The sequence below is a fragment of the Thermobia domestica genome, chromosome 14, assembly GCF_964235325.1.
Source record: "Thermobia domestica chromosome 14, izTheDome1.hap1.1, whole genome shotgun sequence".
Classification (NCBI taxonomy): Eukaryota; Metazoa; Arthropoda; class Insecta; order Zygentoma; family Lepismatidae; genus Thermobia; species Thermobia domestica.
In genome coordinates, this window is record NC_137467.1 from 70043451 (window position 1) to 70057940 (window position 14490).

The window sequence follows — 14490 nt, forward strand, 5'->3', positions numbered from 1 at the left end:
GTAAACTAGCAAAACTCACCTTCCTGTTGTGCCCTTGACCCCTAGTCCTAGGCGACTTTATCCGTTTTCCGAAACTTGAAACTATGTTAAAGGGGCGTCGTTTTGAAACCATAGAAGGCATTCTCACCAATCTCACAAGAGACTTCGTGCCATCCCAGGAATTTCAGTTCTGAAGGCTTTTCAAAAATGGAAGAAAGGTTTTGAATTGTGTTTTTTCAGTGGAAGGGAACAGTTCGAGGGGACTGTGCTTAAAATGTACAATGAAAAATAAATATGGTATATCATAAGTTCGGTTTCTTTTTAAACACACTTCATATGGGATGTAAGTGAATACTACTTCATGTCATAAACTAGTTCTTATCCTTATGTACACTATATTGAATATTACATCTATATTTAATTCACAGGGATACCTAATCAAGAACAACGGGTTCCGTTAATTATTGGCGGAACGCGAACACCAGCTAGAATATTTAATGGTGACCTGTCATTCACGTATCAAACCGTTATGGATAATGATGGATTCATTGCAATATATATATCAAAGACTCAGGATATTACTACCTCCGATATGTATCTTATTGTTCTCAGGCATGGTAAAGTCCACTGTCAATGGACGAACTACCTTCAAGAAAGTTTCATCGCTGAGTGTACGAAGGATAGCAAGGGTTATGACGCATTGTTACACGATGGAAAGAAAAGAAAGTGCAGAAAACTTAAAAGTGCTACAGTAAGTAATTATGAAGCTTTTGCTAACATATGAAATGCATCATTTGATAACTTTACTAAGAATTAAAATTAATTGATTTCCCATGTGAATTAACTTTCTTATATATATTTTACTGATTTATAACGTAACACAATGACGAGCTATTCGAGCGCAATTTTATATAGAAACAAGTGAGTATGCTTTTACATTTAAATGTATTAATTCAAGGTCCACGCAAGTTGGAATCGTATTTATATTTCTATTTAATTTTGATTCCAGTTTTAAAATAATGGTTTAAATTTGTTGTGTGTGTGTTTAAAAAAAGTCTAACTAATAATAGTATGCACTACAAGTTGCTATAACCCATTAAATTAGAAACTATATTTTTTTTAACTTTTCAATAAAAAAAATGTAAGTACAAATTGCAGCGCGACATTATACTTATTTTAAGCGTGTTACAGGGCGATTACATATTACAGGAAGAACAAAATAACCCACTTTCAGTCCTACTATGTATTAGGAGAAATATGATTTACAAGGAGAGAAAAGTGTAGCTTCCAACGCACAGTGGAGCGAAAGCACCGAATCCTGGGCAAAAAGTAGAAATGCGCAATATGAAGCAGAAAATTGTAAGAAACCCAATTAGTTCGGTGTTTGAGGTGCCTACAATAACGTATTCATTTTGTAGAAGAAATATTTGGACATAAAATAAATTTACAAGCAAACAACAAAAAAAATAGTTTCTGGGTAGGATGCACCAACATGCAGTATATGGACACGCCTTTGAAAGTGTAAAAGAAGATCCGTGAACAGAAATGTTCATCTTACTTCGACATTATTTCATATAGAGAATTTTACATCAGAAAAGGAAATATTCCTTATATTCGCGATTAAATTATATAACAGATTATATGATTAGCATAAACTCACGCGTGCTTAATTTACTTTGCTTTGACAATTTACGATTGGCTTATATTCTTGAGCATGAAAGGGAAAAGTGTAATTACTCAATTTACAACTGAAGAATAATAAAAGTTGAAAAAGTTCTTGCTTCTCAAAATTATTTCAAAGTTGTGGTGGATTCGTTATGGCAATCAAAATGCAAGGACGCTTCAATTAATAAAACTTACCTGATCAAAAGTTCTCGATATGAATATGTTGAGTTGATTTTTTATTAACTTCCCTTTCAGCAGCGAGGCTATATAAGACATGACCTAGTGATTAACATGGAATCTGAACTACATGAGTTCCCACCGGGAATTGAACCCGGATCTCCCACGCCGAAGGCGTGTAAGCTAAAATGTCGAGGACGAGTATTATACAATATATTGATGACTATATACTAGAGACATTTATGAAGGTTATTACCATCATGGGTTAAACACCTATAGCAAATAACTGGCGTGATAAATCTCTCGAAGTAAATAAAACTACAGGGTAACATTAGATTTTATGACTAGCAAAAGGAAGATGGATCTCACTGCAATGGAAACAGGCTGGCAGAATTTAGAAAAACTATAAAAGAATATGTAATATTACAATTTGGTAGGGTAAGAGCATATGGAACCTCTCATCACTATTGATATCTGCAAATATGGACACCAGATGCGTCAAAAGAGGTTGGCAAGGAGAATTTAATAGACTCGATTACTTTTATCAACGAACGTAATGTTAATCATGCGAGTAAGTGGGAAAAGGAAGATGTAGTCGTTGCCCCCATAAAACTATCACGGAATTTGGGCACTTTTTTGTTATAGCAGCTAAAATGATTAAACAAGAAATACTCACTATTTCATTATTACTTAGAACTGTATGTAAATAAAAATACATAATATCAACTACCATAATTTAGTATTCAAGCGATAGCTAGCAAAATGGCCATATCACCAATTCGATCGATTGCATACTTCCATTATGGTGTATTTATGGAATGAATTGTGACTGATGTAAGCTATGTGAATGTAGTGTAATGATTTAAATTAACAGAAGGAAGAAACCATGGTGTCACTTCATATTTTATTAATTTAGACGTTTTTAAGCTAACAACTAACAAAACTCAACATGGAAATTAAACGTCGTTTATATCAACGAGTGGATAGCAAAGTTAGTGATTGTCATGTAGTTTCTTGATATCATGTCACTCAATATCGAGATCAACTTTGGCAAGGTTAAGGAACTTTAGGTGAAAATTTGAAACAATAAGAGGGGATATACAGACGTTAAAATTGTGATGTGAATCTAGTGTTTGATCTTCCGTTTATAGCGCCGACAGGGATATCCATCCGGCAGAACTAGTTCTATATATTAGTTATGTTTTGAGATATAATTAATTCCGCAATAGCGATGTAGGGCTTGTGTTTCTATTTGTTGGCAGAAAATTTGCGTTAATCTTCAATTTAAGAATTTTTGCAACTCTGGGAACCATATAACTTTTGAACTGCTATATTATAGTGCGAAGTGGTCGTTGCCATCTTCCGTGTTTGGACAAGCCTTGCTGATGCCTCAGTAGCGTCATGCACTGTAGTTTACAGAGTTTATCAAGAAATAAACCGTTGGTAACACTTAAATGCTTTATTTATCATTCGGTTCGACTAATACAAGGATGAAATGAAAATCCTGCTCTAAGTTTCAGCAGATCTTGAGTATAAAGGACGAGATTATAAAATGTTAACAGAAGACAGTGTTAAGAATGATTTTTTTTTTTTGAAGCCTCACAATCTGTCTGTGTAGTTTGTGGAGTGACGTAATAAACACCTAGCGAAGAAAACGGCGGTTAGGAACGAAACAAATATGTGTGTGAGTGCAAATTTAGTAATAGAAAAATCCATATGAACCCTTAAATCTCAGTGATTCCCATGAGAATACTATGTCTGAATTTCGTAATAATGTATGTGAATCGAGAGTACAAAGAATCACTCAACCATTGAAAAAGCACAGCCATAAAAATAATGATTGTATCGAATGGTACAAGGGTCTAAATGGTGTAAATAATAGATCTAAAGGAAATGTACAAAGTAAGACTTTTGTGGTGGTACATAGCCATAGTCACTTAATTACAAAGACACTTATTGATAAAGGGTTGGAATCTTATGTCATGGGCATTGTAAAGCCAGATGCAGCTCAAAATAACATACTGCAACATTTATCCACAACTTTGAAAAACTTGACGTTGAAGGATACTGTTGTTATTTTCGAAGGTACAAATGATGTGGTGTAAAACGGAGCAGAAAATAAGTTTCAATACATTGCACAATACTTTACTTCATACAAAACTTACAAATATTATAGTGAGTACTGTTCCCCACTGTTATGTCTTAACGCACTTTTCAGCTGTGAATGAAGAAAAGCGCAAAATCAGTAGTAAAATAATGAAGATGTGTAAACCTCTTAACAATGTTAAGGTGTTAGCCATCAGTGCCATCCGTCGCAAATATCATACTAGGTAAGCCTTGATTTTAATGTAAGAAGTAAAAATTATTTGTTGTAACATATAGCTTGATTTATTTTGCGGCAAATCTGTATCAATCCCTAGTCCAGTACAAAATTTAGAAAACATGCAGTTAGAAGGAGAAAAGTTACTAATTTCTAACCTTGGAGAAAACAATGATGATTTTTAGTACAAGAAGCGAATGTGTCGGGAGTAAATTAACTGTAGCGAGTCCAATTGATGAGAGTAAAACATCAATTAGAAACTTACGATTTTCTTTCGGTTCTAATCATGATGATACCTCCCAAAGCGCTACTAGAAAAGCAACAATAACAAATTAACTGTACTTCAACATCACGTACGATGTTTAGGAAATAAGATAGATTTTCTTAGAGTCCTTTTTGTTGGAGAACTCCAGTCAGTTAAACTACTGTGTATAACAGAGCACTGTCTAGATACTAGAGCCATAAATTATGTCGATGTAGAAGACTATAGAATAGTGATTAACTTTTAGCGTTCATTTGCAAAGTGTGACGATGTTTGTATAGTAACATGCAAAGACGCCCAGGTTAAGGAAATAAACATAACAAATTTTGTCCCGGAAATATATATAGAAGCGGTAACATTATATTTACATGCATTTAGAATTTGCGTTTTGGGGTTATATGGATCGACGTCTGAAGATGTAAACGTTTCTACACCAAATTAGACACATTACTTACATACCTAAAGAAAGCGTAATTATGTGGTGATATAAATGTAGACTGGCTAACAGCTTCAAAAGAACAAGATTTTTAGGAATGATCCATAGAAGTGGATCAAAATAATGCGGCGTTTGCCAAGAATTTTAGGAATAATGCAAATAATGTATCAAACGATCGTAGCCAATGATTCGTTTTTGGATCAGGGGCCACACAATTTTTGACCGGCCCCTAAATTGTGTTTTCATATGTTTTACGAAATAAGTACATCATATTAAGTTAAGTGATAGCTTAGATTAGGCTATGCTATATGTAGTTCTGCAGTTAAAAGATGTACAATAAAATGTTTGATTGAAATATATTCAACCTTTTGATGAATTTGTGGATCAGGGACCACAAAAGTTTTGAACGGACACTAAATCGAGTTTTCATGGAATAAGTACATCACATTGATTTTAGTGATCGTTTGGGTTAGGCTACACTATGTGTAGTTCTCCAGATATAAGGCCTACAAGAAAAAGTTTCCTTGAAATATATTGGAACTTTTGATCCAAAACTGAGCTTGAATTGATTTTAAGCACTTTTAACCTAGCTGCAGTCATAAATACTCCCACGCGGCAAGAAACGTAGAAAATTGGAAATATGTAACCGAAGTTTCAAGACACCATTATTAAGACCATGACGCAATAAACCTTTTTATTGATATGGAAGAGGTTGGGAAAACCATCAAACGAATCGTATACTTTAATCAACAAACGAGATTTCAGTGAAAACAATCTAAATAATTTTCTTCAATTGTTATCTAAAAAAGACTGGTCTTTTACTGAATTTACAATTTATACAGTAGATGCAAAATATAATATTTTCATTTCCAAGTTTGAATTGAGATATGAAAATGAAATGAAATCTTTGAGTTTTACATCCCAAGGTTATGCAGGTTAGGCTAAAGGAGACAGTGATTAAGGTAAATGAATGAAATGGTGGAATGAAGAAGGTGGGAGGAAACGGGAGAACCCTGAGAAAACCCACGAGCACGGTATTTGTCCACCAAAAAGTCCACACGGCGCGAGCGAGGATCGACGCACGGACCCCAAGTACCTGACGTGAACGCTCCACCACAGACCCAACGCGCCCCCCTAAATAGAGATATGAATCTTATTCATTCCATAACGAAATTAAAAATGTTAAACAAGACAGAAAAAAGCCGTAGATTACCAATGGTATTATCATAAGTAGCAGAACCATATAGGAACTACACGTCAAGTGTAGAAAAACAAATTATAAAGATATTTACAAAAAGTGTAAGAAGACATACAGAAGGGTAATACGCCAAAGCAAACAAAACTACTAAGATTCACTGATACTTAAGTCACAAAATAAAAATTAAGAAACATGAAAAATATTAAATCAGGAGACTAACAGACATGAACAAAATCAGGAAAACATAATTACACATAGATAATTCAAACGAAATTTTAAATAAATTAGGATTGCGGATTATTTCAATGCGCATTTCAGTTCGGCTGTAAAGAAACCGAAAAAACTTCCCAATCAGACATCTTTCTCAAAACATAGCCCACAAAAATATGACCTTAAATTCTATGCTACTGACCCCAGTTATTTCAAAGGAAGTAGAATCTGTTATTTAAAATTAAACAATAATATTCCCTCTGATATTGACAAAATCCCTATACTTGTATTTAAAAAGACAGCGAAAATAGTAGCTTCCAGCTTGCCTGTGTCATCAATGCATCTTTTAAAAATCCTACATTTCTAAGGAAATCAAAACCATCAATCGTAAAATCATACACGAAAAAGGGAGTAGGGGTAAAGTGGAAAACTACAGATCAATTTCTCTTATTTCAGTGTTCCCTAAGATATTTGAAAATATTTTCATTTTTTCGTTATATCAACATTTTAAATGTAATATTATTTACTCATCTCAAAACGGTTTTTAAACAGAAATCATCTCAAACTGCTATCTACGATTCTATTATTACGTCAAACAAGCCACGGATACAAAATGTTATCCTTTCTTTGTCTTCTGTGACTTAAATAAACCACAAGATTGCATGGACCACAAGATTTTACTAAATTAGTTGTAGAGATACAGTATCATTATCCTGGATAGAATCCTATCTCTCGGACAGAATAAAATTATAGAAGTATTCCACTTAAAGAACAATCAAAATACATAAGTAGGCACAAATCAAAACCTGAATATGTCAACGTAGATGTTCAGCAAAGATCAATTTTAGGACCTATACGAGGGGAGGCTGGAAAGTTCATGAAAACACCAAGAAGAAATCTACCTGGAAGAACCATTTTAATACGCTATTCAACGTATTCTCCCCGAAGCTCAATACGCTTTTCACAACGATGTTGCAACATTTCTAACCCTTGCAAATAGAAGGTCATGTCCTGTTGTGCAAACTAGCCCTCTATCTCCGCAATCAGTGACTCATCGAATGGAAACTATTTGCCTTTGAGATGTTTTATGAAATGTGGGAAGAGGTTATAGTCAGTGGAGGCCAGATCAGGTGAGTAGGGTGAATGAGGTACACACGTGAAATTCAGATCCACCAGCAATTGCATCAAGGCATTTATGAGCCTTGTAGGAGAGTGCATTGTCCTGGAGAAACAGAACCACTACTAACTTTTCCCCGGCGTTTCTTCTTCAGAGCCTTCTTCAGCTCAATCAAACAGTTGGAATAAACCCCAGCATTGATGTTTTCACCCTTTTTGAGATATTTGATAACAATGACACATTACTTATCCCTAACTCCGATTCAAGCACCTTCACAGCTGATCTTTGGCTTCGGAAGTTCTTCGTTCGAGGAGATAGACTGTGGCACCACTCCATGGATTGCTGTTTAATCTCTGAATCGTAGTAGTACAGACATGGTTCATCTTCTGTCACCAGACTGCGTAAGAACTCACCAGGGTTTCGAAACTTTTGCAAAATTTCGTGTGACATCTGGACCCGTGTTCTATTCTTATCAGCACTCAAACGTTTTGGGATGCATTTGGCACTGGCTTTCCGCATATCCAAATATTCTGCTATTATGACACCCACACGCTCACGCGATATCCCCACACACGCAGCAATGTTTTTGATTGGTATGCGCCCATCCTTCATGATCATGTTATCTGTCTTGCACTTTGTGGATGTTTTCCGTGGTCACTGCACTTGAAGGCCTGTCTGAGCAAGGTTCATCTTCAGTCTCACGATGACCAGTCTCAAAATGCCTCATATACGTCGCTACTGTTGTAACTCCAAAAGTGTGTTCCTCCAAAGTATCTTGCAAAGTTTTATGAATTTCGATGAGGTGCTGCCGAATGGTTTTTGCACTCACACTCAATTATAGTACCAATTCCTCACGTTTCTGGCCACTGTTCTCAATGTTTGCCTGAAGATCTTCATTTTGTACAAGTTTTGGTTTTCCGTCACGTGATGCGTCTCCGAGTGTTTCCTCACCATTCATAAACCTATTAAATCACTGCTGCACTGTCCGCGTAGTCACGACACCCTCACCAAAGGCGTGGCATGTCTTTCTCCCTGTTGCAGCGACGTTTGTTCCCAGTTTGAACTCGTATAGCATAGATTCCCTTTTGACATTCTGTGGAGGTCCCATGTTCACTCTGTCCTTACGTAAGTTCACGGTGTAACTGAACTGCCACAACGGTAGTATGTTTGTTATATCTACCAACAACTGACCTTCGCCTTTTCTCCATTCGCATTCAACTCACGGTGTGAGAATGAATTGAACACAAAAACGACAGAAATTTCTTGCTTACCTTTATACTTCTTGCAGAACGCTATTCAAAGACCTAAATATTCTTCCGCTTCGTACATTGTATACGTATATACGTAACATTAGTTTTTTATCCACAAGAAACAAGCACTGTATAAAAAGAACTCAGATAAGCTTATAATTATTGAGAACGAAACACATCTCCAAGTTAATATTCATAGTACCACTTTGAATTGAAGGCAATTATATACAAAGGTGTACAACTGTTTAACTCTTTGACTAATCATATTAAGTATCTTTCCAAACATGAAAGTTTCAGAAAGTCAGTATATACTCTGTTGCTAAACCGCTACTTTTGCAATGTGTAGGAATACCTGCAAACTTATGTAGGATCTGCTAAGTTGTAAATGTAATTTTTGTGAATATTATTTTTTTTATTTTGTACGAAATGCTGTATGGATGAGTTATGTACCTTCTTCATTATCTTTCCGAGGAAATCACATTTTATCATGTTTTCTATCATAGAGGAAATAATATAAAAGTAATTATTCTTCTAGTATAATATGAATGTATATTTGTATAATTACATCATTGACATGTTCTATACTATGTGGCAATCAGCCAATGTAAATAGTTCATGTACGGAATAAAATTCAATTCAATTCAATTATGATTTCCTTGAGGAATCTTTCTTTGTTCGTCAAACGTAAGGACACACAAAATGATCGCAGTATGCGTTAGTAGATACAGGGGTTTAAGAAAAATAAGCAAGTATGTAAGAAATGGGCGTATGGACAAAGAAAATGTTTGGAAAAGTGAAAAAGTCAAGTTAATTGCAAAAGATGCTCTTTCTCAATACCAGCTCACAGAGTCAAGGAAACTACATATGGTGTGTTGCAGTCTTTGCATATTTGTACACAGCTATACAGATGATAAGTCTTCAATCAAAGAGTTGCAATTAACAAGCTTCTTATCTGTTCTCAAGAGTAACGAAGCACTTTTGTCGAAATGTTTTAAAGAATCTTGAGCAACATGTTCACGGAACAAACATCTGGAGACAAGCAAAATGGCAAAATGACGAAGGAGTAAAATGACGAATGTTAGATTAAAGTTTTCCGACCAGGGATGTTACGCTCAAGATATTGGCACCTAAGACAACAAATGCTGCCAGCCTCTTGATATGTACTTCTTAAGCTTACTTCCTAAGCAATATGTGGAAAGGATTGTCGTTTTTCCCAGGTTTCCCAGGTTTCATATTGCCTCAAAATATTTTTGACTAAAAGCTCGTTTCACCTTCAAGTGTACAAGAGAAACTCTTAAAGATAAGTATGTTTCAAGTGGTAGAGTTTGTTTTAAACCACCGTTAGAACTATCCAAGCATCAGTTACTGATTTCTCTCGCTAGAAAAAAAGAAACTTGCTTGAATATTAACATTTAGATATTACAAATCATGTTTCCAGAAAGGTTTATGTTCATGTTTGTTTTTTTCTAAATTAGGAGATATTGTACTTTGTCATCAACTGGATTCCAAGGACTTAAAAATTAAATGTAAAACAATAAGATCAAATACAAAAACCAGCGTATCCTACTGCTACAAGGAAACTGATATTAGATGAGTGTATATTAGGAATATGATATTGAAAGAAGTTAGACATTTTGTAACATCTAAACCATTGCACATTTGTAGATTTGATGTTCCTACTTACAGAGAGACCTTGACGAATAGGATAACATAAATGCATAATTTAACAAAGTGTTCATTTCTAAATAATATTTAAGAAATGTTATACCTTAACAATGAATCTTTAATTCGAGAATGCAATACCATTTTAACAACTTATACAAAGCATCTGTCACCAAAAGTTTCTCGACAAAAAGAACAGTTGTTATTCTCAATTTGCATTACATACCGTAGTAAACCGGTTGTGCTGCATCGTAAGTGTAGTTATCTTTTAACTTGCAATTTATGCTTCACATTATTATATGGTTCATTAAGGTGTATTAAAATATGCTCATTTTTTCCTCATAACTAATATTTCTAACTACGAGTAATATTTTGTGTTCAATTTATATCAATACTCTTGGATAATTGCATTCTAGCAAACAGTTATTTATAACTTCTTGAAATATGTATGCAAATTTTAAAATAATAATAAGTTAATGATCACAAATTAGAAGAAAGTTGGAAATTTTATCAATTGACTGTTTCTGGAGAGAAAGTTTGCCCTAAGCAACGTGCCATATGACCACGCTTACAAATTAAAGTGCTAAATATTAATTCGAGGTAGCGTAATTCAATTCGCCTCTCATCCTGGTACTATACAATAATGGATTTGGCTCTGTGGTTATTACAATTTACCAAGATATATTTTCACTGCTCCTGGTTTCGCTGCTTTTGCTCTAGTCCTCGCATCACAAGAGATACTGTTAACAAAAGAATCAAATATGCTACTAGTACAATAAAATATACCTGGGGTTTAAAGTAATGTGCGTATTTTTAAAATGATTAGGAGAACTAAGAGTTACCAAAAGAATCTGAGACTCCTCCTAGACGGCTGCGCCGATTTTAAATATGCTCAATACATCTTGTTGCATTATATCGTTTAGGTTTCTTTTGCATTCGTTTCCACGAAGGCTTATCTTCCCGATTAGAGTAGGCTCAAATGGTGTACGCAAAAATGCAATGACCATCAAGTCAGACAAATAAAGCTCGGTGCATAAAATTGTAATTAAAAGTAAGAGAGAATATGTTCCATTTAAAAAAAATGTGTTCCAAGTGAAGAGGGAGAATTTTCTATAAAAATGGAAGTGAATGCAAGGGTATGTGGCGACCAAAACCTACTACATCGCTGCACTCAATATGCTGATTCTTAGCACATGACTGACCATGGTCGTTTTTATCACATTAACGGCATAGCAAATAACAGGGGTTATGTGGTTAATCGTTACGTGAATTAGGCAACTCCAGTCCTATACCTCCGATACGTAGTGCGTAATTTCGATTCTGAGAATGGTATGCAAACCGATAATTTTCGTTTATATTTACTTACTGATTTAGAACCAGTAGTGTATATCACTGTATTGTAAATTATAAATTAGAAACTGAATAAATCATTTATTAATTTATTATCACATCCGAAATGGTTAACTATCGAAACTTACCAGATTTTTGAGTTCGCATAAAGTTTTCGAGTTGTAATATTCATGAAATAGGAGATTCTGTTTTCAGTTGCGAGAAAGTAATTTACCTAACTCTGAGGTAAAGTTGATTACTGATAGATGCTAAGATGATCACGTAAAATATGTTATTACAGAATGAAATAATTTCTTATTTTGCACATAAAAAATACGCAAAGATTATGAAGTCATGATGTAAAAGAAAAGTTTAAGGTTTAAATTTAGGTAATCCTTGCCGTGCCAAAAATATACTAAGGTATCTGAAGTAAACCTAACTTATCCTAATGTAATCTAACCCAAACTAACCTAAGTGAACCTAAACTAACATAACCTATCCTAAACTACCCTAAAGTAGCATATGTAAAACTAACCTAATGTAAGCATAAGTCATAGTTGACATGCTGAAAACCAGGCGGAGTTTAACACAATAAACGTCAACATTAGCATTCTTCAACGACATAAAAGTTAAACTAAGGCCAGGAAGACAAAATTATGCTAAAATCAAAAAATAATATAAGAATGGCACCATTTTATAATACAGTACAAATTCTGTATTAGTGTTGTATAATTAAAGCAATTCCACTCTATACTCATAATTTTCATTATCAACGAGAAGTGTTAATAACACATATTATTTCACATACAAAAGGATCTCAAAATATATCTACCAATAGGACACATGCCGAAAAATAAATGCGAGATATAAATATTGAACTTATGTATGTTTTAATTTTAATCTATCCAAGTTTTACTCAACATTATTAAACAAAATTGTAGCTTTAATACGGTATATGGAAATTAAATTATCGCGATATGCAAACGTCCATGTATAAATACTGATGTTCCTTAACTCCTCTTCATTATATATATGCCAAACTAAAGAGATACATCAAAGAAGATGCATTATTTACTTGAGGTTAGAGAGCAGTAGTATGACTTTTACCATTTATAGCGTCGTTGATTTATAAGATTGTTCGGATCCAGGTTTCTTTTTCAATATAAAAAGCTTCCTTTTTGAACATATTTTGAAACAGACCATTTACACACGTTTTAGGGCATTTTCTAACCTTGAAAAAAATCATTTGCTTCCTTTAATTGGATAATTAAAATTTATAACATGGAAAATTTTCTCTTTTCAATCTTTTTCCAAACCCGTTTTGAATATTGCCAAAAGTAGTAGAAAATGGATCGATCTAGAACAGTTTAAAACAACTTAGGAGCCCCTGGGAAATTGAGCACCTTGAACCGTCGACCCACGGTCTTTCACGACCTCCATTTTAGAGGTGTATTTGTTCCCTTTTATGAGCACGTTTTAGGGGGTGTACTCGTTCTCTTTTAGGACCTCCATTTTAGGGGTGGACTCGTTCCCTTTCATGAGCATATTTTCCATCTCCTATATTAACATAACGAACATAGCATCGTTTCCTTTTATGAGCATATTTTCCAACCCCTATTCGAACTTAGCAGAGAATACATAAGACTACGAACACATAGCAAAAACTACTCCAACCCTTATTTTAACATAGCTATGACTTATTTTCCAACCCCTATTTTAACATAGCAGAAATTACATAAGACTACGAAACAGCAGGGGTATATTCATTCCCTTTTATGAACATTTTTTAACTATAAACATAGCAGGGATGTATTCGTACTCTTTTTCAACCCCTATTTCAACATAGCAGAAATTACATAAGACTACGAACATACAACTATTTAACATAGCAGGGGTGTATTCGTTTCCACCCCCTATTTTAAGGTCTTTTACGACCTCCATTTCAGGGGTGGACATAGCAGTAGCACAGGAGGTGTATTCATTTTTCCACCCCTAATTGAACATAGCAGAGTATGGCTCTTTTTCAACCCCTATTTGAACATAACAGAGATTATTTTTTACGGGGGTAGCAACCCCCAACACTCCTCCTTTCTCAGCCAGGGCTTGGGACCGGCAATGGCGGAGTTTAAAAAAATAACATAATCATACTCTCATAAATGAATAAAGCATAATATCATTAGCATCAATAGTGGTAAGTGAGAATTTGTTTAAGAAATCATGCAGTGAATAACCAGATGCACGACATGCTAGATATAAAAAACAGTAATGTCTGCAAAATTGAGATAAATCACCTTGAATACGTCTATTATTCCATGTATAATACAAACAGTTTCGTTTTAAAAACCTTATATGATGTTGTATATAGGGAGGTATACCATAGCTATCGAAATACTCTCCCACACACATATTAGATATATAAGCAGCAACCCAATGTTCAGCAGGCTTATCACTAGAATCAGTGTTTATAATTATGGCGGCTGGAAATGTATGAATAAACAGAGGTAACTCATCTGCAGCATATACACCAATAAAATGATTTTTAGGCAGATTTTGTTGTAATGCCTCATCAAGTTCAATTGTATTTAACATTTTTAAATTAATTAATATATATTTTTCTCTGGAAATCAATTTCTAATTCTGAAGAGAACTCACCATAAATAATTGCTGTTACAGGAGATGGCAGTGCTTCTTTAAAATGAACCTCTAAACGTACACATCCTTGCCGTAGTGGACTAGTATGAAATGCAGCACTTTCGTTAGAATCGGGAGTTAAATCAAACACCAGTAGAGTATAACCATTAGGATATTCGGCAAGTGAAATGTCATTACCTTGATTAGAATAATAAATACCTGAACCTGTAAATAACGTAGAATATGCTTGTATA

General features: G+C 34.4%; 1 protein-coding gene across 1 annotated transcript in view; it reads left to right on the top strand.

The window, feature by feature from the left end:
- LOC145669861 (uncharacterized) overlaps positions 1 to 14490 on the top strand; it is a 206370-nt gene that overhangs the window by 159421 nt on the left and 32459 nt on the right. The window contains exon 3 of the mRNA XM_081738207.1: positions 408 to 730. Coding sequence (XP_081594333.1) covers positions 408 to 730 — 323 coding nt within the window. The remainder of the gene's footprint in view (positions 1 to 407; positions 731 to 14490) is intronic.